We start from the raw sequence: 26,917 nt of genomic DNA on the forward strand, positions 1-26,917 counted from the left end.
GCACGTACCCCCCTCATCCATCCTTCATCCACTATAATATATATATATGTATATATATATATATAGTTTATTTTACACGGATTTAATGATAGGATATTGAATTTAGTCATCAGTGCTCCCCTCAAAAACAAACAGCGCATGACAACTCTGATACCTGGCCACATAGCAACAATACCTGAAGGAGTGTTCGTTAAGGAAAAATCTCATAGAATCTTACAACAGGCAGGACAAGTCGTTTGTCTTTATGCTTTTTCTTGGGCTTTGATAGGCTACAGAGTGATTACAGTGAATTCATAGTTTTCACACTTCTGGGTTGCAGACACATTCAACTGACAGCATTTCTACTAGTGTAACTGAAAAAAAGGGGAGGGGGGAAATGCTGCAACTCCCTTTACTGTGTAACTAAAGTAATCATTTAACATAATCAATCATAACTTGCCATGATGACATGTCATCACATCTGGCGGGTTTAAGTACTGATTCCAAAATCAGCCTCAGTCAGAGAGACAGCCACTAAGAGCTAGTCCTATATCAGTTTGTCCATCAGTGACCAACACACTGGTGAACAAACCTGGTATACACTGGGTGTACAAAACATTAGGAACACCTTCCTTATGCGCTTTGATGTCCTTTGGGTGGTGGACCATTATTGATACACAAGGGACTGTTGAGTGTGAAAAATCACAGCAGCGTTGCAGTACTTGACACACTCAAACCGGTGCACCTGGCACCTACTACCATATCCTGTTCAAAGGCACTTAAATCTTTTGTTTTTCCCATTCACCCTCTGAATGACACACACACAATCCATGTCTCAATTGTCTCAAGGCTTCAAAATCCTTTTTTAACCTGTCTCCTCCCCTTCATCTACACTGATTTGAAGTGGATTTAACAAGTGTTATCAACAAAGGATCATCGCTTTCACCTGGTCAGTCCAAGTAGATATCGACTTCGTCACGAAACTGATCTAGAACCAACGCTTAGTAGCAACCTCTCTCTGTGTAAGGTTTGACTGAGAAGATTTAAACTGACTAGAGATCAGTAATACTACAGAATTTACACCATAGCGGACAAACTGATCTCGGACCAGCTTTTAGTGGCTGTCTCTATGGGGTAAACTTTGACAAACAAACAACTTACACCCCAAAATGTTTTCAATCTGCAACAATTCCTCTGAACATAGCTTCTATGTAACCGTTATGTGCCTTTGCTTACAGACAGCACGAACTGCAGGCTAACAACTTCTTATATGAACCTCACACTGAAAAACATTACGTTACGTGGTAGCGAAATGCTGAAATACGTAATGTGGTATTAACATCATAACCAAGTTGAGTCATTTACATTTTAGTCATTTAGCAGACGCTCTTATCCAGAGCGACTTACAGGAGCAATTAGGGTTAAGTGCCTTGCTCAAGGGCACATCCGTCAGATTTCTTTCCCACCTAGTCGCTCTGGGATTTGAACCAGCGACCTTTCGCTCTTAACCGTTAGGCTATCTGCTGCCCATGGCATGTGGTACAATATACATTATGGGTGTAACACCATTTCATCTTCAACCACAACAAGTTAATCTCCAATAAACAAACTAACAACAAAATAAATATTTTCTGTATAGGTGGGCTGCTTCTCTATGTCACAATTACCAGATATTATTATTACTGAAGATATCTAAACCGATATCAGTAGAAAACTGTGAAGGGAATAAAACTAATTTACAATAGTAGATCAACTCCATGGCACAGTAGGAACAAGATTTGCCAAAGCCCCTGACATTCGAATTGGAACGATTTCTGTCATCGAGGAGGGGTCAAGGTTAGGGTTGGGGAAGCAGGGGTTGATGGGATATCTGTTGGAGGGCGTCTGGCTGAATACGGGGCTGGGCGGGGCCGGGCAGTGCTGCCGCCTGGCACGGCGCTACACGCTTGTCCGACACTTGGGGAAGATGGGACCTCCTTCAAGCCTTCTCTTTCTTACTGTGGTCAGAGAAGAAGAAATTGAAATTAGACCAACTATTAAAACATATCAGCACCTTCGGTAAAATCAGGTTTTATTAAAAAAACAAATACTTGACTCAAAAGGAATGGCAATGAAGGAAGAGTTTGAAGTAAGAAAAACAATTTGAAAGTTTGAAAGATTTGGGAACAGGTAAAAGCAGAAAAAAACCCTGTTCCAAACGTTTGAAAGAGACAGTTAAGAAGAAAATTGAAGCTTTAACTGTAAAAAGCCCTTAAGCAAGCAGTCCACTTCAGTAAAGACCCACTTAAGAACTCAAGAACTACTGAAGAAAGATTGCCAGATCTGCCACTGTCGGGAAGAGAAGAGATGACGAGGAGGAATGGAAGGCACAACGCAGGGAGTTGTGGGTAGAACTCAAGGAAAAGAAGCGGCGGGTTGAAGAGGTAGGATGAGGAAGACGATACAACTGCTGTCTTTACTTTCTTGGTCTTGGTGAGTTTCGGCTTGAACTTTTTACCAAATGCCCTCTCCAGTTCCGGCACGGACAGAGTGAGGGTAAAGGAACCGTCCGAGTGATGATCAGATCGGATTACCCGAGCTGCAACACAACAGTGGTAAACACATAAACACACACAAACACGAGCAATATGAGTGAAGCACACGCACACACTTACACACATAAACAGTGAGTGACAGTTGACATTCTCTTTCACACCTTCTTGAAGAGAAAAAGTACTATGATCAAACAGACGTCAGCCAAGACGAGAGCGCCTCATGCACATCTTTGGTGGAAGTAGATAGAACTGGTACCATGCTGTGTTCAAGAGAAATGTCATCGTTATGTAAAACAACCCCGATGACACATTGATGTTTGTGTGCAAACTAGGTCAATTATTTCGCTCCAAGAGATTAGTACAAGACCATCTCTTTTATTTTTTTTTACACAGTCTTTGTACAAGACCTGACGTGTCTTTGATCATGTGTTTTGGACCCAAAACATTTAGCCCGATGACTCACACTAAGTTCTTCCGCTGCTCTGTCGTTCGCTGCAGACTTTAGTCTGTGACTGCCGTCACTGAAGTCGTTTTGTGGTGTCGAGGGGCACGAGGGGTGTTGTACGAAACAAAGTCATCATCGATCGGATCATCTCTAACCAATCAGATTATCAAAGCCAATTGTGAATTTTCAAACCGCCGCTTTACCCACGTGAGTTCTGGCTCTGGCCCAACCCATGGGTTTCTGGACCAATCAGACGGCCCCGAATGTGTTAGGCAACAACCCAAGTCCCTGAATAGACCGATTTGAGGGCACATCCCAAATGGCACCCTATTCCCTATGTAGTGCACTACTTTTGACCAGAGCCCTACTGTACGGGTTAGTGAACTATAAAGGGAATAGGGTGCCATTTGGGACGCAGGCCCATGTCTCTAGTGGAGTCTCAGCTGTTGTGAGGGATCACACTGGGAAGTCTGGGAGTGTTTCACTGGAACGCCACTTTAGTTCTAGTGAGGTCATCATCCAGGAAGGGATCCAAACAGACGAGTGTTGTGATTGGCTTGGCTCCTCCCATTATTTAGTTACATAAAACAGTGATGGTGAAGATGGATTACAATGGGCTACTACGGGGTCAAGTTACATCTGACGCATGCTCTGCACCTTCTCTAGCAGGTTTTATTAGTTCAACGTTGTTTTGGAAAATGGAGTGGGCGGGTGGGTGGGTGTATGAACATCTCTAAGATTGAGTACCGATGGGAGAGAAACAGTGAGTATAAAAGAGAGATTTTAATCTATTGTTTGTGAGTGAGTCTTTGAACCTCCATCTCAGCCAGGTCGTTAGCATTAGGGCTAGCAGAACCTCCATCTCAGCCAGGTTGTTAGCGTTAGGGCTAGCAGAACCTCCATCTCAGTCAGGTTGTTAGCGTTAGGGCTAGTAGAACCTCCATCTCAGTCAGGTTGTTAGCATTAGGGCTAGCAGAACCTCCATCTCAGCCAGGTTGTTAGCATTAGGGCTAGCAGAACCTCCATCTCAGCCAGGTTGTTAGCGTTAGGGCTAGCAGAACCTCCATCTCAGCCAGGTTGTTAGCGTTAGCAGAACCATCATCTCACCCAGGTCGTTGTTGTTCATCATGGCGTTGGAGCCCCTCAGCCTGGGGCCCTGCTGGGTAAAGTGGTAGCCAAACTTCAGTAACGTGGTGTTCTTCTCCAGCATGCTGGCTATCTCCATCTCCACCTTGTTACCTAGCGGCTGGCTCTGGACGAAGGGGAGAGGGGGAATCAGACCTGGGTTCAAATAGTATTTGTTTCCTTTCCAAATTGAGCGTTTGATTGAGCCTGTCTGCACTGTCAGATGGGCAGCTTAAATAATTGGTGGGAAAAAATTGACATAGAAGGAAATCACCCAGCGGGTAAAACTGGTTGAAATGACGCCATTACAAAGCAATTTAAAACCAGACATTACGTCGTGTAAACCTGTGAACCTAGATGATTTCCCAATGTCCTGTTTGAAGTAACTGGTTACAATGATGCCATTTCTGGTTGTCATTTCAACCAGCTTGTTCGCTGGGTAATGTTCATCCATGATTCAGCACAATGAATAAATGAAGGTGACGTTGTTAGTAAAGTGTATAAATATAAAACATTATGGAATCAAAGAGATTCAGCATAGTTTATGTTTGGAAAAATTATTCACTGGCAAGAAGTAGCCCAGCGTGGGCAAAACTGGTTGCAACAACCAGATTTCAACCAGTTTTGGCTGCAATCTGGTTAAGCAGGTTGCAATGATGTCCTTTCAACCAGTGTTGCCCACTGGGAAGGAATAACGGCTACTAAGTGTTCGAACTGGCAGAAATATCACACCACAATGAATTCATTGAATGATTTGCTTTTTACAATCTGACCCTGTTGAAACAGTAGACTCAAGTGGTCCTCGTGACATCTTATTGTAACTGGTCGGGCTGGGTACCGTGAAGGGGAAAAAAAAAAATCCTTTTTTTTTAATTTTAAAAAAAAAAAATTAATTTTAAATTAATTTTTTTTAAATCGGGTGATTCCTCACGAAACCAAGACAAAAAAATAAAAAACACCACGATTTCTTTGGGATTTTCACAAAATGTTTTCCAGAGAACGCTCCTTTAGGAGGAAGGATTGTCGACATATATTTGACATTCGGCATCTTAAAGCATCATTGAGAAATATGTGTGACATGTTGGCATTACCCAGGCCTCCAATAACGATTGTGCTGTATTTCATTGTACCTGGTTGTCGATCTTGAGTTCCTGCAGGGTTGTGTTGGACTGCAGTGAGGCTATGAGAGCCAGGATACCCGTCCCTGTGATGAAGTTGGATTCTATGTTTAGGCTCTTCAGTGTGGTGTTCACCTTCAGCATCTCTGCCAGGGCCTGAGGCACAGAGACACAGCAAACGGGGACAGTATATTTATACGGGCTATAATTACAGGCATGTCTGTGTCTGAAATGGCACCATTTTCCCTATATACATGTAACAGTGTTCCTTCCGTCCCTCTCCTCGCCCCGAACCAGGGACCCTCTGCACACATCAACAACTGCCTCCCACGAAGCATCGTTACCCATCGCTCCACAAAAGCCGCGGCCCTTGCAGAGCAAGGGAAACAACTACTTCAAGGTGTCAGAGCGAGTGACGTCACCGATTGAAACGCTATTAGCGCGCACCCCACTAACTAGCTAGCCATTTCACACCGGTTACATATAGTACCAGTCAAAAGTTTGGACACACCTACTCATTCAAGGGTTTTTCTTTATTTTTACTATTTTCTATATTGTACAATAATAGTGAAGACATCAAAACATCAAGGCAAAGGGTGGCTACTTTGAAGAATCTCAAATATAAAATGTATTTTGATTTGTGTTATACTTGTTTGGTTACTACATGATTCCATATGTGTTATTTCATAGTTTTGATGTCTTCAATATTATTCTACAATGTAGAAAATAGCAAAAATAAAGAAAAACCCTTGAATGAGTATGTGTGTCCAAACTTTTGACTGGTACTGAATTTTTGACCAGGCCACAGGCCCAGGTATCAATGCCAAGGGAGGTCCTTTTTTAATAGAATTTCCAGATGGAGATGACTTTTTAATTAAGACTTGGAGACGTGTACATTCACATTGTCTGATGTAACTGCTACAATCATTTGTGCAGGTGATTTGTTACAGACATAACAGCAATACTCACAAAGGCTACGGGATCATTACTCCTGGTTCCCACGATGCTGAAGCGTTCCACTACAGTGTTCTCTATCAGGGATTCTGCATAAGCCTTCAGTGTCTTCACTGGAATGTTCTGGAACACAATCAATAAAGCCACACACGACTGTTTAAAATCGGACTGACTACAAAACGCATTTGAAAGAGACTGGCGAATAACCTCCAGAGTAGAGGTTTGCCCTGACCTCTTGAAGTCAGACTGAGAACAGTGTGGTACTATGAGAATCCGTGTCTCTCCTCTGTGGGTCCAGTGTGGCTCGGTTGGTAGAGCACGGCACTTGCAATGCCAGGGTTGTGGGGTTTGATTCACACGGGGAACCAGTACAAAAAAAATATGAAAATGTATGCACTAACTACTGTAAATCGCTCTGGATAAGAGCGTCTACTAAATGACAAAAAGAAAAAAAAAGGAAATAAAACTTATAGTAGGAGGACATAATGACATTGTATACATCTATTTAACTGACCGTGTGCGTGTGAATCAATGTAATGTAGCACCTTGATGTTGTTGAGGTTGACCTCCAGCAGGTCAGGGTCGTTCCTCTGCATCCTCAACAGCGTCTCCTCCACGTCAGTAGAGTTGGGCTTCTCATCAGGCACAGGCTTATACTGAGTACACTGGATAACACCTATAGGAAAACACAGGCTTATACTGAGTACACTGGAAAACACCGACAACAGAAAATATGTTATTATCAATACATACAGTGCATTCGGAAAGTATTCAGATCCTCCACATTTAGTTACGTTACAGCCTTATTCTAAAATCGATTCCATTTTTAAAAAATCGTCATCAATCTACACACAATACTCGAAAACGGGTTTTTAGATTTTTTTCCCAATGTATTACAAATAAAAAACAGAAATACCTTATTTACATAAGTATTCAAACAATTTGCTGTGAGACTCAAAATTGAGCTCAGGTGCATCGTGTTTCCATTGATCCTCCTTGACATGTTTCTACAACTTGATTGGCGTCCACCTGTGGTAAATTCAATTGATTGGACATGATTTGGACAGGTTCACACCTGTCTATATATGGTCCCACAGTTGACAGTGCATGTCAGAGCAAAAACCAAGCCATGAGGTCGAAGGAATTATCCGTAGAGCTCCGAGACAGGATTGTGTCAAGGCACAGATCTGGGGAAGGGTACCAAATAATGTCTGCAGCAATGTGTGTCCCCAAGAACACAGTTTGGAACCACGAAGACTCTTCGTAGATCTGGCAGCCCAGACAAACTGAGCAATGGAGGGAGAAAGGCCTTGGTCAGGGAGGTGATCAAAAACCCAATGGTCACTCTGTCAGAGCTCCAGAGTTCCTCTGAAAAGATGGGAGAATCTTCCAGAAGGACAACCATCTCTGCAGCACTCCACCAATCATGCCTTTATGGTAGAGTGGCCAGACGGAAGCCACTCCTCAGTAAAAGGAACATGACAGCCCGTTTGGAGTTTGCCAAAAGGCACCTAAAGGACTCTCAGACCATGAGAAACAAGATTATCTGGTCTTTGGCCTGAATGCCAAGCATCACGTCTGGAGGAAACCTGGCACAATCCCTACGGTGAAGCATGGTGGCGGTAGCATCATGCTGTGGGGGATGTTTTTCAGCGGCAGGAACTAGGAGATTAGTCAGGATCGAGGGAAAGATGAACGGAGCAAAGTACAGAGAGATCCTTGATGCAAACCTGCTCCAGAGCACTCAGGTCCTCAGACTGGGGCCAAGGGTCACCTTCCAACAGGACAACAACCCTAAGCACACAGCCAAGACAACCCAGGAGTGGCTTCGGGACACGTCTCTGAATGTCCTTGAGTGGCCCAGCCAGAACCCAGACTCGAACCCGATCTAACATCTCTGGAGAGACCTGAAACTAGCCGTGCAGCGACGCTCCCCATCCAACCTGACAGAGCTTGAGAGGATCTGCAGAGAAGAATGTAAGAAACTTCCCAAATACAGATGTGCTAAGCTTGTAGCGTCATACCCAAGAAGACTCGAGGCTGTAATCACTGCCAAAGGTGCTTCAACAAAGTACTGAGTAAAGGGTCTAAATATTTATGTAAATGTGATATTTCAGATTTTTTTTAAATACATTTGCTAAACTTTCTAAAAACCTGTTTTTGCTTTGTCATTATGGGGTAGTGTGTGTAGATTGATGAGGGGGGAAAAAAACAATTGAATCAATTTTAGAATAAAACTAACGTAACAAAAGGTGGAAAAAGTCAAGGGGTCTGAATACTTTCCGAATGCACAGTACATCATGTAAATTAGTAATAACAAATGCACTCTTGGTGTTGAATGTTTAAAGTTAATAAATATTTGCTGCACTTAAAGTTTGTTTGGCTAAATCAACACGTTTTTCAATGATATTATTTAACGTAAAAAATGTTGCAACGGAGGATTGTAAAAGTCTTCAGTTGTAGCAAGAACATTTTGTCCAGTTCTCTTTGGACCTTTGACGTTGGTTCCAATTCATGTTATATTTTTAACTTCTCTGAACTGTCTGAAACACGTACGCTTTGGTGCCACTCTTTCTCAAATCCACTTCAAAAGCAAAACCCTAATAAGTACAATACTTGAAAGGATAAACAGATGAATCATTGTTAAAACGATGCCTGGAGAGCTTTGGTACTGACAGGAGGGACACACACACACACACACGGTACACTTACTGTTAAGGCCTTGTTTGTTGACTATATTGCTGCTGGCCAAAGCCTCGTAGTACTGCTGGTTACTCATTAGAGTGTGCATTCCCAGAATGGCTGGAGGGAGGGAAGAGATGGACAAAAGGAGAGAGAGAGAGAGAGAGAGAGAGAGAGAGAGAGAGAGAGAGAGAAAATGGGAAAGAAACATTAAGTGAGAGATGTGGAGAGAGGAGGGAGACAGAAATATAAAAAAGGAGAAGAGAAACAAAAGGAGAGCGAGAGTGAGAGAAATAGAGGGGAGAGAGAGAAATGGAGAGGAAACAGAGAGAGAAATAGAGGGGAAACGGAGAGAGAGTGAGAGGGGAGAGAGAGAGTACATTGTGTCAAATGACGTGAACACCGAGGGATAAACACAGAAGAGTTGACGTGGGTGTGAGTGCCAACGTTCTCCTTAGCCAAGTAAACATCATATGCTGAACTAAGACAGCAGACAGGACACCCACAAGTGGGCCTTGAGAGCTGCCTCGTTCAAACTCGCAAACATCCAAGCCAAACTATTGGCTAGCAAAACATTTCACACACAGCAGTAGATAGTCATCCCTGTCATAGCCAGACACACAGAAGAACAACACGTGCGTCGATGCCAGCGTTTGAAAGTCATTATTAAATACATTGTTTAAATAGCACGTGTCACTGTTGCAGACGTCACACAATGCAGACATTATTCTCCCTGGCTTGGGTGTCCTCTGCTGCCACAGAACGGTCCCTATGAACCGCAGGAACATGCTTGACTAGTCAATATGTTTTTGATTATCGCATAGATCACAGTGTTAGCTTTAATTTGAACCTTAGCTTTGGTTTCCCCCTCTCTATTTTGCTGTTCAGAGTCCTTAGGATTTTGAAAAGCGCTTTAAATCAAATGTATTATTATTAGTAGTAGTGGTTTTATCTTGTGTCCAGTTTGATGGGAAAAATCAAATGAAATGTGCTTTCTGGACCACCGTAGATGACTTGGAGCACACAAATGAACAAAAGACAGTGAAAAGAGAGCAGTTCAGCAGAAAAGCAACAAAAAAAAGAGCCAGTGTATTATTTTCATCTGTCAGAATGATAGAGAGTGTGAGAACAGTTAGTTTTTTTTTAGATAAACAACGGAGAACGAGCGGTCCATTTTAAGCAGCCGTGAAGAGTTAGTTGGATGGAAACTCATCATGAGGAGGCTATGGATGAATTACAAACCATTGGAAATGTCTGGGAGGACCAAAACAAACGCTGGCAAACAAACCACTAGTCACTGATTAACACTAACACTTAGTGAAGCGGTGAGAAATACAGGCAATATAATGTGCAGCTAGTGATGGGGCCGGGACGATAGCAGTGTATGAACCAGCGGTACCGAGGCAAAAATGAAAACACCAAGCAGACCAAACTCTTTGGTCCTTTAAAAACCTGCTGTAGGTCTCCCCAGGGAGAGGGCAACCATGGTGTCCAACAGCAGTGAGGAGCAGTAATGGAAGGGGTGGTGACGATGGCAGCATATGGGGGGAACAGGGAGGAGGAGGAGAGGAAGGGTGGGATCGCTAGAAGATAGAGGAGAGTTAGAGAGGAAAGGAGGAAGTTACTGACGGAGGACTAGAGGAGTGAACAGTGAAGTCGATTTAGTGTCAGTGATCGTTCTACAGTGACTGTTTAGTTAGCATGGATTTCGACTTATTAGCTGAAGTTGGTGAATAGACTGAAAATAAAAGAGGAACGGTGATAGCGGGGAAAGATGGCAAAAAGGGATCTGTTTACGTCTGTCCGTAAATGGGTGTGTGCACGTGAAGGTGCATGCTTTTCTACCGGCAATGTCGCAGATCTCAGCGTCGCTGGCGTTGGCCAATGCTTCCTCCAGCTCTGGCTCCAGAGTCACATTCTCCATGATGGGGTCCACCATCTTCTTAGGTATAAAGACTTTACCTGGAAGACAGGGGACAATCATTAATAAAATACATGCCACTATTCATCTCCATCCGGCACAGCCAGAAGAGGACTGGACACATCTAAGAGCCTGGTTCCTCTCAAGGTTTCTTCCTAGTTCCTGCCTTTCTAGGGACTTTTTCCCTAGCCACCGTGCTTCTGAATCTGCATTGTTTACTCTTTGGGGTTTTAGGCTGGGTATCTGTAAAGCACTTTGTGATAACTGTTGATGTAAAAAGAAATTTGATTGCTTGAATTTGAACTAGCTCGTTAGAACTAGAATGTTAGAACTAGCTCGTTAGAACTAGAACTAGCTCGTTAGAACTAGAACTAGCTCGTTTCTAATGAAATGTTTTAATTGGTCATCGGACTGCAGGAAAGCAGAAACATCAATGCCTCAATACTAAAATAGACTGATCATTACCCAATCACCAGTAGCCAGTACACAGTGAACATGACCATACAGGAAAACTTCCATTTTGCTTTCCATCTACGTTACACCGGCTGATAATGGAAAATACAAGGCTGATATGCAATGTCATCTTACATCATGGGGCGCTTCTCATATCGTCACTCAGAGTGAGCTGTAAAAAGCCAGGCAGCCTGTTGGGACAGATGGGGCGAAGACCTTCTCGTGTTATACCCAGCCATGTCTGACATGTAGCGCCCCACGTCACGCCGCCCCGGCCAAGCCTCAGAACACCGGAACAGGATTATGTGAACGAACACTGGGGGGAGGAAGGCAGCAGTGACAGGCTGTGTGTGTGGTCCAATTATCGACCGTTCGCCCAAAGTTTGCAGACTGTGCACTTGTTTTGCACACTCCCTGTCATGGATCTTAAAGGAATCATTGGCTGGAGGGAGTAAATCCATAACAGGAAGTGTGCAAGTGCAGACTTTGGGGAAAAGAGAATTGGGATGTAGCCACAGTCTACCGTATCTGATCTAGGATCAGGTTCCTCCCTGTCCATGTAATCATATTCATTTGGCTCTAAAAGGCTAAACTGATGCTAGATCAGCACTCCTATTCCGAGACTCTTTATGAATACATGCCAAGAGGTCTGAGGTCTTACTCATATCAGCCCCAGGTCCAGGATCAGTTACAGCACCGTCTGTCCTGCTGGCTTTGACTGTAGCCTGGATTATCTGTTCTGGGGTCTGTGGAACCAGTGGAGACGTTCCAACTTCCAACTGGAAAGTCACCTCACCTTCAGGCTAGCTGCTGGGTGCCAGGATGTAGCAGGATGTTCGTCTCTGTGGTTGGGCGGTACCTGTCACCTATCAGGCTTGGCTGAGACACAGTGCTTGCTTGAGTGTTTGAGATCGACTACATTGCAGCCGGACTGCACAGAATCAGTGATCTACAAATCACCTCGCATCCCAAATAATTCTCCTTATGTGATCAAGATTAGAGATTCCGGGCCTTACCTCGCTAAAACTGATCCCCCCAGACTGTACGCTGTCTGGCGGACACACAGAGAGGCAGGCTGATACCCAGCAGGCTACATCTACACCTGAGTGGATCTGGGATGAGTCAGCTGGAACCAGGCCCTGATTTCTACCTGGATATGTCCAGATATAAGGAAGGACGAACTAGAGGACTCAATTGCGGCAGGCCCAGTTTCCCAGAACCAGTCTGTCTGAGATCATAATTGGTCTGATAGGTAGGCAGACTCAGCTCAGGCAGTTTCGTAGCTGGATATGTCCAGATATAGGCAAGAACAGATGACCCAGCATACAAACTGGATTGTGACTGGGTCCAGTTTCCTGGAAATAGATATTGTCTGAGACCACTGATTGGTCCTGATGGACGTAGGACTTTAGGCCTTTATTTACATGGCGGTAATGTATCTCGGCCCGCTGACAGTAGGGTTCGCCTCACAAGGTTATCATCACTGCTTATATGTCCCTGGCCACGGTCCATGTTGGCCTTCAGCCACTTCCCCTAGCCAAGCTAGCCCCTAGCCCTTCTGTGTTCATAGATCTGACAGGATTACATGTAAACAATAGGAGGATGGCTCCACCACCACATGTGAAGATTATGCCATATTGGTTACACCTATCTGGAGTAGGAACCAAAATGGAACTGGGCTCCTACCACACTTCTCAATGAGGAAACATGGAATTTTAGTTTACTTCCTTGACCGAATTGAAATAGAATGGGGGTCGGCACGGAACAGCACTACGGCAGTGCTCAGATCAGATCTAACAGGGTGCTACCTCTCTTCTCTCCAGTGAAGCACAGGACTATAGTGGTATTCTATCCTGCTGGGGCCTGCGGTCCTACCTCTCTTCTCTCCAGTGAAGCACAGGCCTATAGTGGTATTCTATCCTGCTGAGGCCTGCGGTCCTACCTCTCTTCTCTCCAGTGAAGCACAGGCCTATAGTGGTATTCTATCCTGCTGGGGCCTGCGGTCCTACCTCTCTTCTCTCCAGTGAACGGAACCAGGTCCTCCTTGTCAGGGTGTTCCTTGGCCTGCTTCTCCAGGTGGGCTACCAGGTTCTCTCTCTGGAAGGTTCCGGTCGGCGCCTTCTTGGTCTGATCCTTCTGCCTCATCCCGGCCGGCAACAGGGCATTCTAAAGACAGAAATGATTTATCATTGGCCGATAATGCTAACAACGAGTTGCACTTACACTAGGCAAGAGGGTATTCTAACCACAAGGAAGGATTGCCATTGGTCAATAATGATAGTAATGAGTGGGATTGCACTTGTTTATATACTACATTTCCGCCCACTCTCAAACATTAAACATTGAGATAGTAACACACTTCCTAGTGTGACGTATAACCGAATGTAAGAGTGAAAGGACACACACACAATCACTAACTGTTAAAATAACACTAACAGAAATAACAAAGGCTGTTCCCAGACAGCTATTCTTAGACCGCAGAACGCTAAACCAGGTCCATATTATAGCGAAAGACCAATATCTTATCTTAGCTTTCAGCACCTACAGTGAACTGGCCACTTAGACAGCACAGTATTTCTACCTGACATATCAGTTTAACATGGCTGTGTGGGAGATCTGGACGATATCGTCAAAAGTCCGGGAAAGACGGACTAGCACCACTAGACACACACACACTCCCCCAGTCATCTAAGCCTGGTTCTCCTGGTACTGTAGGTGTCCAGACTTTATGTGAGCTGTCGACCATTCATCATAACACTATTACAGCTTGTGTCAACATCGACAGATGAACATCTTATGGATAAAGATGAAGTCAAGCACTGCCGCATTATACAGTATCATACATATATAACAGGCCTATAACTTAACATATATTATAAATAACAGATGAGGTCTACACTCTGAGAAATTGCTGCTTTTCTCGACTTTCACTGGGAAGTTGGTTTTGGAAGATGGTTTGAGGATCACTATATTGTTTAGACCTACAACTGCATATTAGAATTGAATATACAGTGATACAATATATAGGCTAATATATGATATGAACATGATATGATAGGTTAATATGTTCATGCTCTAAAAGAATGTCAAAGGTAAAAAAAAAAAAAAAAAAATTTAGTTCTGAAATGTGAAATCAATCTGACAGACTTGGGCTACGTCGTCATCATCCAACAACGCTTCCAGCTAAGATCTACTCATGACTAAGTTGGTTTGAGTATCATTTGTCAGTCTTCGTCTGTGGGAGAATCTCAATTGCAAATTCCTCAAGTCCTCGCTTCTCGCCTGCTTAAAACCCATTGATGAGAAAGCCAGAGGTTCCACCCCTCAGACCATCTCCTCCAATAGGTTTTGAGGAGGCGAGGCGAGAGGACGCAATTGAGATTCTCCCTATGTTTCTCAAATGGCACCCTAATGCCTATATAGTGAGCTACTTTTAACCAGGGCTCTGGTACACCTGTAAACCTTAATATCTGAGTATTATACCACGGTCTACTTCATAGAGGGTTGTATGTTTGGTTTAAGGATCTTTCTAATAGTCCTAGACTTTTGAACGTGATAGCGTGATTAAATGCACTGTTCCGTTACCGACCATCTCTCATCTCTGTTGAGCTATTACAAAGATAAAACGCTTCAGACTTGCGTCAGGATCGAACTCCTAGCTCCAGATAACCACGTAGGCATAACCACGCACGCACACACCAAGAAGATCAGCGTTTTAGACTTACGTCAGGATCTAACTCCTCCAGCTCATCCTCCAGCCTCTGTAGCTCTTCCTCTGAGAGTTTCTTCAGTAGTTCATCCTCGTCCACGTCCCTGTAGTTCACTACTTCCTTCTTATAGGAGGTGGACATGGCGGCGCGATAGAATCCCAACGATTCCCCCCCCAAAAAACTAAAATAAAAAAAAGGCAACTAAGTGCCCAGCGACGTTTTCAAAAGGAAGTCTGCAAGAAGGTGGATGAAAAACAGACGAGACAAGGTTAAGTCAATATGGTTTGATTGGTCAACCAGCTGAGTCATAAGGCAGACCGACTGTACATCCAGTTAGGTCTACTCGCTGAGTCATAAGGCAGACCTACTGTACATCCAGTTAGGTCTACTAGCTGAGTCATAAGGCAGACCTACTGTACATCCAGTTACGCCTACTAGCTGAGTCATAAGGCAGACCGACTGTACATCCAGTTAGGCCTACTAGCTGAGTCATAAGGCAGACCTACTGTACATCCAGTTAGGCCTACTAGCTGAGTCATAAGGCAGACCTACTGTACATCCAGTTAGGCCTACTAGCTGAGTCATAAGGCAGACCGACTGTACATCCAGCTAGGCCTACTAGCTGAGTCATAAAGCAGACCGACTGTACATCCAGTTAGGCCTACTAGCTGAGTCATATGGCAGACCTACTGTACATCCAGTTAGGTTTACTAGCTGAGTCATAAAGCAGACCGACTGTACATCCAGTTAGGCCTACTAGCTGAGTCATAAGGCAGACCTACTGTACATCCAGCTAGGCCTACTAGCTGAGTCATAAGGCAGACCGACTGTACATCCAGCTAGGCCTACTAGCTGAGTCATAAGGCAGACCGACTGTACATCCAGTTAGGCCTACTAGCTGAGTCATAAGGCAGACCGCCTGTACATCCAGTTAGGCCTACTAGCTGAGTCATAAGGCAGACCTACCAGAAAAATCCAAACAACGCATCTATCCAATAAATTTGAGATGAGAGACTATTGGTAAACACCAATAACGTGATGTGTTGGATAAACACTGAAAAGTGGGCCCTTGACTCACAGAAACTAACTTGTGTTGCTTAATGGCCTGGAATGTCCAGAGATGCCATTAAATGTTTTTTTTTAAATGCATTAAGAATGCTGTTTGCAGGTCCAACAACACTTCAGCCAACTACCTTAAGGCAGAGGTTTTTTTCAAAACGCTGGGTGGGGTTGGATCCTACTAGTGGGTTGTGTCCCAAGCCCAGAGCACAGCTAGAAACATCCCTTACCCTTCAATGTTTGCAGATCTGTAAGATTTAATCAATATAGTGGAAGCTTCACCACTACATTACTTAGGCCAATACCTACTGAGACAATTCAGATCTGCAAACATCAGAGGGTTAGGGCCAAGGGGTAGGGAGCAAATTGGGACTGGCTTGACGGGTCATGTAAAAACAAAACACTACAATCTTCATGTGGGTCAAAATAAACATTTGTGAACCACTGCCATTGTACTTAACTTCAGATACTAGTTATTTTGTTTTACATATAAAGTAGACTACTAACTTTAGGTGGGGGATCACGACCCAAAAACATTTTGAAACCACTGTTTTAAGGAGATAGGCCTGCAGTACTTTTCTTTTCTTGAAACAGAAACTGTATACCGTTTAAGAAGCAAACAGAACAAAAAACAGGGAAGGACCTACCTGAATTTGTCCAATAGAAACTCGTTTTCGTTGCAAAACGTTTTCCATTTGGAGTATAAAAAAAAAGTTTTTCAACAGAATTGGCGTAATAAATATACCCCAGTACTCTGTCTGTTGTTTGGCTTCACAACTAAACTAGCTTCCTGCTGGTCAATGAGGAGTCGAAGGTTTGTGGGTCAAACTGCGGCGTAAAGCCTGGCCTGCCTCTTAAACCCTGATGGGGGACAGCTGATAAAAACAGCTCCCCTGTCACTCCCAGTCATCTTGGAAAAGGGAACATATTTACAGAGGCCTGGAGTCTGATGTAGCAATGCATGATTATGAACATAATGACGGTGTCTCGTAGTTTCCTAGCTCAAGGTTATCGTACTACATTACGTATACATTTAACAAAGGTCCTTATCCAGAGCAACTTAGTGCATTCATGTTAAGGTAGCTAGGTAAGACAACCACATACCATAAGTACTACTTACTTAGTACTTACTTACACATACAGCACAAATTGTAAGACATTAGGCTAATACAAGTGACATTCAAGAGCTTAACACTAAATCTGTCTACAAATGCTTGAATTGACAATCTTTCACAATGTTATTTAAAATGCCAATTTGATCCAATATAATGTAATGAAACAGCAAGGAGCAGGTCTCGAACCCTCGACCTTCAAGCCCGAAGTCCGGCGCGCTATCGACTGTGCCACAAAAGCATGCTCGTCCGGCAGAGTCGTGTTCCGCGCTTATAAACCCAGGGTCGTTACAATAATATCTGTTATGTTAACTGCAAACAATGTTATACTATATTAGGAAAGAAGTGGAGTTGGGAGATATGTTCATGTTTAGAACGCTTGTAATTGTCCCTATCAGTTTCTGGAGTTGATATAAAGCAGGCCAACCAGCAAAATAATGCGAAAGGTTGTTTTTGTCGTTGGGTAGTAGACCTGCAATATTTTGGTATTTTAAAAGTACACTTCAATTGTTTTTTAAAAGCCATGGGTCAACAAGACATAAGTCGGGAATTTATGCAGGCAGACGTCTGTCATTCAGAGGCAGATTCGATGACAGGCGGAAAATGCAAAGAATGCATAACTTTGTACTATAAATACTAAAATGAACAAATTGCTTATTCAAAGTAACACAATACTTCAGTCCGTCCGTCCCCCCGTCCCCCACACACTTCGAGAGAACACCGGTTCCTTTGAAGTTTCAGTTAGGGTCTGGGTTAAATCATGAGATATAGCAAAAGATCTATATATGCTAATTATTCGTGCGTTTTTGTATTTGTTAAGGAGTAGTCCGCTAGAACAAGAAGTTTTCATATGCACGTACCTCCCCACTGCTTATCCCGGCTATTTATAGCGAACGGGTCCCGCTTTGTGACAGTTGAATACTTTGACCAGATATGGATTCTTTTCTGGCCAGTCGAGTCGCTTCCTACAAGGAAAGTAAAAGTACGCCGCAACCAAGCGGGGGGGAAAAAAGTTCGGAATCCGCACGGATATCCTCGAATGTTGTCAACTGCAGCCGAGTTGAAATCCTTAACTTTGCGTTCAACTCGTCTTTCAGTACTTTGCCTTGGTAGGAGTGTTGCACTACATTACGCAAACCAAACTCACCGACCCCTACTCCTCCTCAGCCGGCGCTGCCAGTCAAGTGATGTCACACTTGTTCTCCAGGCAAGTGCGCTCCATGAAATGATACTCGCCTTTTACATTACCGGTACATTAGAATAACTAAAAACAAGAGCGCGTTTTCATCGTAAATAATAAAAACCTTTGTCTTTGAATACCATTTCGTATAATGTTTTAACTGAACAAAATTCACAACAGAATTCTCCTTTCATATTCCACTCACGGTATAAACAGCATAGTAGTTATACATTGTATTATCGTTCATTACTAATAACAAAGTAGTGATTTTTAATGAACAATTTATTCAGCTAAAATCTACATTCACCCAGTTCCTTCAAAAGTTAGTACTGTGAGATGTCACGCACAAAAAGCAAAATAAGTGTCAGTCAAATCAATTTCAAGCATTTCAAAAGTCAAGGTATTGAAAAACGAATTAGATAGTCGACTTAAAATTATTATTTAAAAGTTAAAATGTATTTAAGTGAAAGACAAACAAAATCACAAGTTAGAAGGACAAATGGCTTAAAACAGATCAACTGCAAAGACCAAAAGTTGGTGCTGAATAATAACTAACTCAGTAAAGAACTTTCTATGCAAAGTATTTGATAGAAGATAACTGAACGATAAATGACACTTTGTCTATACACTTGAACGACATAACCTAGTAAGGAGATCGATGGGGTTGGTCCTGCTGTTTAATCCCCTTCTCTGTATATGCACAACTGCAAATAGATTCTCCCCCCCCCCCCACATATATGATAAGAAAAAAAATACGAAAAAAACCCCCACAGTTCTATGCTTCAGACATTGCTAAGCTGATTAGACTGTGGTTCTGCATAAATGGCTCCCCAATGACCTGTGACACTGGCAGATCTTTGTGACCTGTGGAATAAGTGAAAGGGATACCAACAGTTACATGCTGCAGGCAGTGCTGTAAATCATTTCAGCATATGTGATAGACTCTGGCAGAGTTCTACCTGTGCGGCATAAGAAAAAGGTACCACAACAGTCTTATGCGTTCTGTCTGTCCAGTCCGGTTCTACGGGGCGGTACTCAGCTCCTCTGGGAAGTCAGCCATGACGTTGTGGACCCAGATGTCTCTCTTCTGAAATGGGCCCTGGTCAAAAGCAGTGCACTATGTAAGGAATAGGGTGCCATTTCAGATGCAACCAGCGACTTTGTGTTATCCTTTTTGAAATGTATGTCGCTGCTGGCTATTTATGTAATTCTCAAATAAATTCAATAAATTAATCAACCAATCACCTTCCTGTCCCAGGGAAGCTCCGCCTCCACCACACTCCACATTGGCCACCAGGGGCTTCTTCTCTAACAGTTATCTTGCCTCAGCCATGTGAAAACAAAACAAAGGCCATAAATCAGCTAGGACTAAAAACACAATGACGTCAACACACTTCATTCCAGAGACAAGTGTGCGACTGGCTTTTTTCATTTGTATAAAATCAAAAAGCTGTGGAGGCCTCCAAGCCCTAATCCGTCCACCTCGGCGGCATAGACCTGGCCTTTCTGTACATCTCCGGGCCCCGGAATCTCCTCCCTCTGGTTGTAGCAAAGGACAGTCGCTCCCATCAGCACCATCAGCTTGTACAGGTCCTGAGTTTGATTTCACCCATGTCAAATGTACTGAACACAAATATAAAAACACAACATGCAAGAGTTACAGTTCGTATGAGGAAAATCGCTCAATTTAAATAAATTCATTAGGCCCTAATCTATGGATTTCACATGACTGGGAATACAGTTATGCATCTGTTGGTAAGATACTTAAAAATTAAAAATAAAAAGTGGTTACCTGCAATTCTATGCATTTTGTCATGGCTAATACGTGTTCTTTTGCACAAACATAATAATATATACAGCTATAGGTCATTGTTTTTTGAACTTTCAATTCTCCCTGACTGTCTAGCTTTTATTTTGGTGATTGTCAGTCCTCAAAGATTATATATAAAAAAAAAAAAGATAAAGCACCGGTATCTTTTCTACATACTTTATATGATGTGGTTTAAGTCGTCTTAGTTCACACTGAAAGCAATATTTTTTACAGTTTGGCAGAGAAATCCCTGTCACGTGAGTTCAACAATACGGACTAAAATATACAAACATATATACAAATACACGTGATCGCCAAGACTAAACAAAATCATAGTCTAAGACTAAGCTACGCCATTAACCATTTCTCTGCAGAGTCCCAAATGGCAACCTTTTCCCTTACATAGTGCGCTACTTTTGTGCAAATGTAGTGCACCATGTTGGGACGCGGCCATTGACAGCTCTCTTGAACTGGTTACCTGCCACGGCTGCAGCACAAAGTGTCCCGGGTGACAGGCCACAGACACGTAGATGTCCATGTTCTGGCCCGCCTGGGGAATCTCCATGAGAGGGGGCAGCGCCAGCTGCTTCTCTCCCCAAGCGCAGGTGACCAAAGTTGGGGGTGAGCACTTTTGACGTGTCCCCGGCACCATCCAGAGGGCTGGGGGTCTCGGTGGAGACAGATAGGGCTGCAGGCTGGGCTGTCGAGGGTAAGCTGACCCACCATGTTGGCGACCACGGTGTCGAGGAAACTGGGGGTAGGGAGGCCGTCCTTCTGGGGTCCGGGGGAGGCGGGGTGCTTCCATAGGTCAGAAGTGACCATCTAGTGGTTAACACAGTTGGTGACATCCTGGAAGCCCAGAGAGGTAAACAGGTAGATGTGCACCAGCTTGGCCTGGTCCAGCTTCGAGCTCTATAAAAAAGGAGGGTTAAAAATGCTTGGAGATCGACATGACATAGGAGAATCAATAACATTTCATTTTAAAGTTCAGCTTGGAGATCTACAGTGCATAGAGGAAAGGAGGTAGAGGGTTAGAAACCTTGAAGATCTAACAGTACAGAAGGAATCGAAAACATGTTTATCTTTTTCCCTTTTCAAAGTGCTTTTAACTAAAGGGGAAGAGAGGGTTAAAATCAGTCCAAGTTAGAGCCTTTCATGTTGTCTTTTTTGGACATCCAGTGTGCCTACTTTCAGTTTGTGGCTTCTGAAAGCTGATGAAAGCTATGCTAATGAGGACAACTCTGTGGCCCAATTCTTTCATTGCGCCAGCTGTGGATCACACCTGCTTCTAAATGTCTAATCAACTCCCACCCGTCTATGCTTCACTTTTTCCAAGCATCCTATTGCTTCTCTTGAAGCAAGCAAATTCAATAGTTTTGTTTAAAAAAAAAAAGTGTGCCTACTGCAATTTCTTCCCAAATTACATTCTGAACCAGCTGTTCAGCTAGCTGTTACCACAACTGTAGTACAAAAACAGTTGATACAGTGCAGTCAGAAAATATTCAGACCCCTTAACTTTTTCCACATTGTATTATGTGACAGTCTTATTTTAAAATGGATGAAATTGTTCCCCCCCCCCATTAATCTACACACAATACCCCATAATGACAACTCAAAAACAGGTTTTAAGAAATACTGAAGAGTGGCTTCCATCTAGCCACTACCATAAAGGCCTGATTGGTGGTGTGCTGCAGAGATGGTTGTCCTTCTGGAAGGTTCTCCCATCTCCACAGAGGATCTGTGGAGCTCTGTCAAAGTGACCATAGGGATCTTGGTCACCTCCCTGACTAAGGTCCTTCTCTCCTGATTGCTCAGTTTGGCCGGGCGGACAGATCTTGGAAGAGTCTTGGTGGTCCCAAACTTCTTCCATTTAGAATGATGGAGGCCACTGTGTACTTGGGGACCTTCAATGCCTTGACACAAGCCTGTCTCGGAGCTCTACGGACAATTCCTTCGACCTCATGGCTTGGTTTTTGCTCTGACATGCACTGTCAACTGTGGGACCTTATTATAGACAGGTGTGAGCCCTTCCAAATCAAGTCCAATCAATTGAATTTACCACAGGTGGACTCCAATCAAGTTGTAGAAACATTGCAAAGATGATCAATGGAAACAGGATGCACCTGAACTCAATTTTGAGTCTCACAGCAAAGGATCTGAATAGTTACGTCAATAAGGTATGTTTTTTTTTTTTTTTTGAATACATTTGAACACCAAAAATGACCTGTTTTCGCTTTGTCATTTTGGGGTATTGTGTGTAGATTGATGAGGAAATGTTTTTATTTCATCCATTTTAGAATAAGGCTGTAACGTAACAAAAATGTGGAAAAAGTCAAGGGGTCGAAAAAGCCATGAGTCTTTCTCCGTCCGACCTGTGGTGGGATGACCATGAGCTAGTGCAGGAACGGAGGAGGGATCTCTCTCAGCTCTATCACCTCTACAGAGGCTGGGACTCCCAGGTCCACAAATCAAATTTGATATCTAGCACTCTGCTACCATGGAGGTTGGTGATCTGACAGGGGTACACAGACATACTGTTTGGTAAAAGCAAGCACAGAAGAGAATATAACAGAGCAGAGAATTGGTTTGAAACGCATAAGGTTTCACTATTACATTTATTTTGGAGTGAACAGATGTGTTGTCCCCAAGTCTTCCCCATGTAGTTTATTCTCCAGACAGTCTCCTACCTCTACTCTAGACCACCTTCCTTTGTACAGGGCCAGGCAGCACTTCCCACAGAACGGAGTGGACACCAGAGACTCTGACGTCACCTGGCGAAGAGACGATCAACAACATATTGTAAATCACATAACATTATTAAGCTATATGTGTAACAGCAATTTGTCCCCCCCCCACCCCCAAAAAAAGAGAATGTTGCTACTATCCCAACTGTCCTCATGTACCTGGGTTTATTTAGAAGGCCTCGATCTTCTCCAGGATCTCGTTGAGCTTGACCCGACCTCGGGAGGGCAGCTGGCAGAAGACGCTTTCGTCAGAACACACGTCGGTCACAGACACGTTCGTATAGGTGACTGTTGACCTGGAGGAGAAACCACAGACGTATTCAAACTCCAAACTTAGGAAATATGGGACAACACATTCATGAACACCTAACTGAGAATAAACCCTCGTTACAGTGAGAAACAGGGAGAGATCGAGATAGATTACCTCCCACGGCAAGAGAAAACAGGACAGGAATGCATGCATTTCAGATGGAGGAAGCACAAGATGAAGGAAAAAGGAAACCGCACACTGCTCTTGATAGTATCACCGATCCCCAATAAGCCTACGTATCGGTCTCACGGCCTTCGTCAGAGCTTTTGTGATTTTTTTTTAAATTGGAGGATGCACAGAACACAATATTGCATGTGCTACCTACTGCCGGTGTGCCATAGAGCAAGGCCATTAACCCCGTAATGTGCTCCACTCCGAGGCTGACCCTGTGCTGCTCCCAGCATGACAGAGAGAGACAGAAAGAGAGAGAGAGAGATGGAGAAAGAGATGGTGACAGATGCGTGAGGGAGAGAGATGGAGAAAGAGATGATGACAGAAGCGTGAGGGAGAGAGAGAAATGGAAAAAGAGATGGTGACAGAAGCGTGAGAGATGGAGAAAGAGATGGAGAAAGAGATAGTGACAGAAGCGTGAGGGAGAGAGAGAGAGAGAAAAGAGAGCGGGAAAGAGATGGAAAGAGAGCGAGAGCGATTAAAATCAACCTCTTGCCCCATATTACATCCCAGAGGTACTTAGATCTGAGAGGATCCCTGAAGGATAAAGACAGCAGATTAAACACACAAGAATGTGGAATACCATCAACTGTGGTGTCGCGTGTTAATAAACATTACATTTAGCTAACTGCTTGTATTCTCCATCACACAAATCCCAACTCATCTTTCCAATGAATCCTTTTCAGTAGACACATCGTAGTTGCAACACTCAGAAGAGACGGGGGGAAATGGGAGTTGAACTTGGTTAACAGCTAGTGTACAGGTAGCCGCCTGGAAGGGCAGCTTGAGGAAGTCTTTCTGCAGCTCCAATAGTGTGGTTCTACTGAGGACCTCAGAGAAGCCATGTTCCACGTAGTACACCTGTAGAGCAACAAGACAGTCTGGTTATAAACAGGGCCTTGAACTCTCTGTGGACTGAAACCCTACAAGGTACAGTCTTCTAGTAGTACACCTGTAGAGCAACAAGACAGTCTGGTTATAAACAGGGCCTTGAACTCTCTGTGGACTGAAACCCTACAAGGTACAGTCTTCTAGTACACCTGCATGGCTGGTTACTGGGCTAGTGGTCCAGGTAAAACCCCTGAGGGGCAACAAGACAGTCTGGTTCTAAACAGGGCCTTGTAGGTGATGTGGACTGGACACCTGTAACTCAGCCTAGCATAGGAAGGGCCAATAAAACATCCTCATTATTTCCTGCTTCCCATGATTATTATTTTTCACACTAGACTGTAAAATCCAACTAAAAAGTTGGCAGAAAAGTATTCCCATGAGGCCATTCTAACCAATTACAACACACTTCTCTTTTCACCGCATTTTAATAGGCCAATGTTTGTTAAACTTTTCACCACCTAATTGTGTTTTGGCTCACTGTTCCCTGCAGCGCTTCACAAACCTATAGGGGAGATTTCCTAGTCCTGAACTAAACAGAAGAGATTCTCCATTCAGCTTGCTTCTCCAAGACCTTCCTTACCTTGACTTTGTCGGTCATGACCTCACAGACCTGGGCCCTGACGACCTCCTCGCCCCCCTGCGCTTTGACGGCCGCCAGTTGGCCAGCCGAGGGGAAGGGGAGGAGCCTCTGAGCACTGATCTGGCTGTAGACCGTCGTCATGGATTCCTCCATTGCCTCCAGGGCCTGAGAGTAGCCCTCGCCTATGTACCTGAGTAAGAAGAGTAAAATTCCCAACATTTCCCAAAAGTTTTCAGATTTTTCTGAAATCCAGGTTGGAGGATTTCCGGAAACCGTAGGAAATATCGCAGGGGAGGGAATCTTCTAAACAGGAAATTAGAGGCTTTAGCTGGCAAAAATGCCCTTGAAAGTTAATGAAATGCCATCGAAATTGCAACATCAAAGACGAGCAATTTATCAAAAGAAATAATCAAATGACCAGCACTGAGGGGAACTCCTCCTTGGGGAGCAGCAGTGGAGGAACCATGGGGGTGCTGTTGAGCTTATAACCCGACGGGGAGCTGCTCACCTGCATGTCCAAACAACACACCTTACTACAGTTGTGCCAATGTGTTTTCTATCAGTTTCTTCTATTGGACTCGGCTCAGGATTAGGAGGGAATCAATTTCAAGAGTCGATTCCCGACTTCAGGAATTGAGGAATCAGAAATGACTCTAATATATGATCACCTGAATAAACAATGAATAAATACAAGAATATTTCTGGAGGAGAACAGGCAGCCCTACCTTGGCCTTGTACTCTGTGGCGGGGCCGTAAAGGATGGCCTTATTTTTGTTGTCGGGCATGGGGTACCCCACGGTGCAGATGGCCAGTAAGAGAGACAGGTTGGCCAGGATGTCCTCTGGGAAGGGGGACCTTGAAGGTCTCCTGGTAGAGCTTGGGGAGGGCGTGGGCCCACAGGCCGTGGCTGTATTTAGACAGCAGCTCCTTCAGTCTGAGGCGCGCCTCCGCAGGGATGCTCACCGCTGTAGGGGAGAGGGGGGATAGGGGAGCCCATCCATGTGGGGGAGGTGAGGAAGGGAGGAGTTGGGGAGGTGGGGGGAGTAGGGGAGAAAGAGGTAGTTGTGGGCTTCCATGAGGGCGAGAAGGACGTAGGGGAGGGTCTCCACAAATGACAGATGGGTGTAGGGAGTAGGTGGGAAAGAGAGGGCCTCCACAAGGAAGAGGGGGCAGTTGGAGAGGTGGGGGTATGGGTCGGGGAGTTCTTCCACGAGGGGGCCGGTGGAGTGGGCGAAGTCTGACTCTGGTTCAAGGAGGGGCTCTGCAGTGAGTAGAAGAGAGGGGCCAGTTTCACTGGGTTGGCGGTGACTGGTTTGACTGGAGCGGTAGGGATGGATTTGGCTAGGAGGGTTGTGGCTGGTTTGACAGTATAAGGGGCCGTTGGGGGTTTGACTGGTGCGACAGCAGGGCTGGGGGGTTTGGGTTGAGGGGGGGTAGACCAGCCTATCTGCTCGATTGGTACTAACAGGCTTCTCAACCTGAAACACAAAGTTTCACTCAATGCATCAAAGTGCATTTTTAAAGTGCATGAAACATCTCAAAACACTACAGTAAAAAGGTGCGACTATTTCATGTTCTGAAAATCTGTGGGTGAAAAATAAAGTGGTAGCTATTCTATCATTTCAAAACAATTCCTTTTGATGCTGATAGAAGGGAAACAAAGATAATATGATTTTCCACTAGATACTTACTGAGCAGATATGTGTCCAGTTCTCCAGGTCTATGACTGCTTGGCCAGGTAGGTCCTGGTTGTGCATGTCCCGGTACACAGAGGGCAGCTTGGACAGCCACAGACCACTGCAGTACTTCTTCAGCACCTCAGAGATCCAACTCTGGACCACCTGGAGGTTGCAGCCTCCCGGCTGAAGGGCTTTGGGCGTCAGAGGAGGAGCAGAGACGTTACTGAATGTAACGGAGGGAGCGGGGAAATAGTAGGATGAATGGACGACACATTATTACATAGTATACCAGCCAGTCATGTTCAGTAGGGTAAAAACGTTTTCAAATGTTTTGTACAGTAACACTACCACAACTAAAGCGTCCAGAGGACAGCAATGCACTGTTCCTTTTATTTCTTATTCGTATTTTTTAAACTGCATTGTTGGTTTGGGGCTTGTAAGTAAGCATTTCACCTGTTGT

The 26,917-nt window shown here is 44.1% G+C and overlaps 3 protein-coding genes across 5 annotated transcripts; all 3 read right to left on the reverse strand.

Annotated features, from left to right (window-relative positions):
- Positions 1 to 1,433: 1,433 nt before the first annotated feature.
- Positions 1,434 to 18,267, reverse strand: LOC115202184 (tropomodulin-1). 3 transcript variants are annotated; one of them, XM_029766143.1, is made up of 11 exons: positions 17,953 to 18,267; positions 14,937 to 15,154; positions 13,221 to 13,377; positions 10,683 to 10,799; positions 8,868 to 8,957; positions 6,701 to 6,831; positions 6,171 to 6,278; positions 5,214 to 5,357; positions 4,066 to 4,210; positions 2,439 to 2,557; positions 1,434 to 1,976 (listed from the first exon to the last, which is right to left on the reverse strand). In XM_029766143.1, the coding sequence occupies exons 2-11, from the start codon at positions 15,060 to 15,062 to the stop codon at positions 1,974 to 1,976; spliced, it is 1,140 nt and encodes a 379-aa protein (XP_029622003.1). In that variant the 5' UTR covers positions 15,063 to 15,154; positions 17,953 to 18,267; the 3' UTR covers positions 1,434 to 1,973. The 3 variants fall into 3 exon arrangements, with proteins under 3 accessions (XP_029622003.1, XP_029622004.1, XP_029622005.1); XM_029766144.1 differs by lacking the exon at positions 17,953 to 18,267 and adding an exon at positions 16,628 to 16,677; XM_029766145.1 differs by lacking the exon at positions 2,439 to 2,557.
- Positions 18,268 to 18,536: 269 nt separating this feature from the next.
- LOC115201992 (tudor domain-containing protein 7B-like) lies at positions 18,537 to 25,679 on the reverse strand (the record flags this gene model as incomplete). The annotated part of the gene is made up of 9 exons (XM_029765852.1): positions 18,537 to 19,389; positions 19,518 to 19,580; positions 19,755 to 19,865; positions 20,561 to 20,890; positions 22,770 to 22,853; positions 23,005 to 23,122; positions 23,969 to 24,168; positions 24,779 to 24,968; positions 25,504 to 25,679. Coding segments are annotated over 9 exons (1,368 nt in total), but the record flags the coding sequence as incomplete, so codon positions are not given.
- Positions 25,608 to 26,694, reverse strand: LOC115202186 (tudor domain-containing protein 7B-like). Its single transcript, XM_029766146.1, has 2 exons — positions 26,470 to 26,694; positions 25,608 to 26,256 (listed from the first exon to the last, which is right to left on the reverse strand). The coding sequence occupies exons 1-2, from the start codon at positions 26,533 to 26,535 to the stop codon at positions 25,738 to 25,740; spliced, it is 585 nt and encodes a 194-aa protein (XP_029622006.1). The 5' UTR covers positions 26,536 to 26,694; the 3' UTR covers positions 25,608 to 25,737.
- Positions 26,695 to 26,917: the final 223 nt, after the last annotated feature.

The sequence above is a fragment of the Salmo trutta genome, chromosome 11 (assembly GCF_901001165.1).
Source record: "Salmo trutta chromosome 11, fSalTru1.1, whole genome shotgun sequence".
NCBI classification, from domain to species: Eukaryota; Metazoa; Chordata; class Actinopteri; order Salmoniformes; family Salmonidae; genus Salmo; species Salmo trutta.

What these genes read in the sequence shown, in the direction of transcription:
- LOC115202186 (XM_029766146.1), bottom strand. Translation starts at nt 26,535, where the DNA reads ATGCACAACCAGGACCTACCTGGCCAAGCAGTCATAGACCTGGAGAAC. An exon ending in ACTGGACACATATCTGCTCA is followed by an intron (nt 26,257 to 26,469) that starts GTAAGTATCTAG and finishes TTTGTGTTTCAG; the next exon opens with GTTGAGAAGCCTGTTAGTAC.
- LOC115202184 (XM_029766143.1), bottom strand. Translation starts at nt 15,062, where the DNA reads ATGTCCACCTCCTATAAGAAGGAAGTAGTGAACTACAGGGACGTGGAC. An exon ending in TGGAGGAGTTAGATCCTGAC is followed by an intron (nt 13,378 to 14,936) that starts GTAAGTCTAAAA and finishes TTCTGTCTTTAG; the next exon opens with AATGCCCTGTTGCCGGCCGG. An exon ending in AACTCAAGATCGACAACCAG is followed by an intron (nt 4,211 to 5,213) that starts GTACAATGAAAT and finishes CCCTTCGTCCAG; the next exon opens with AGCCAGCCGCTAGGTAACAA.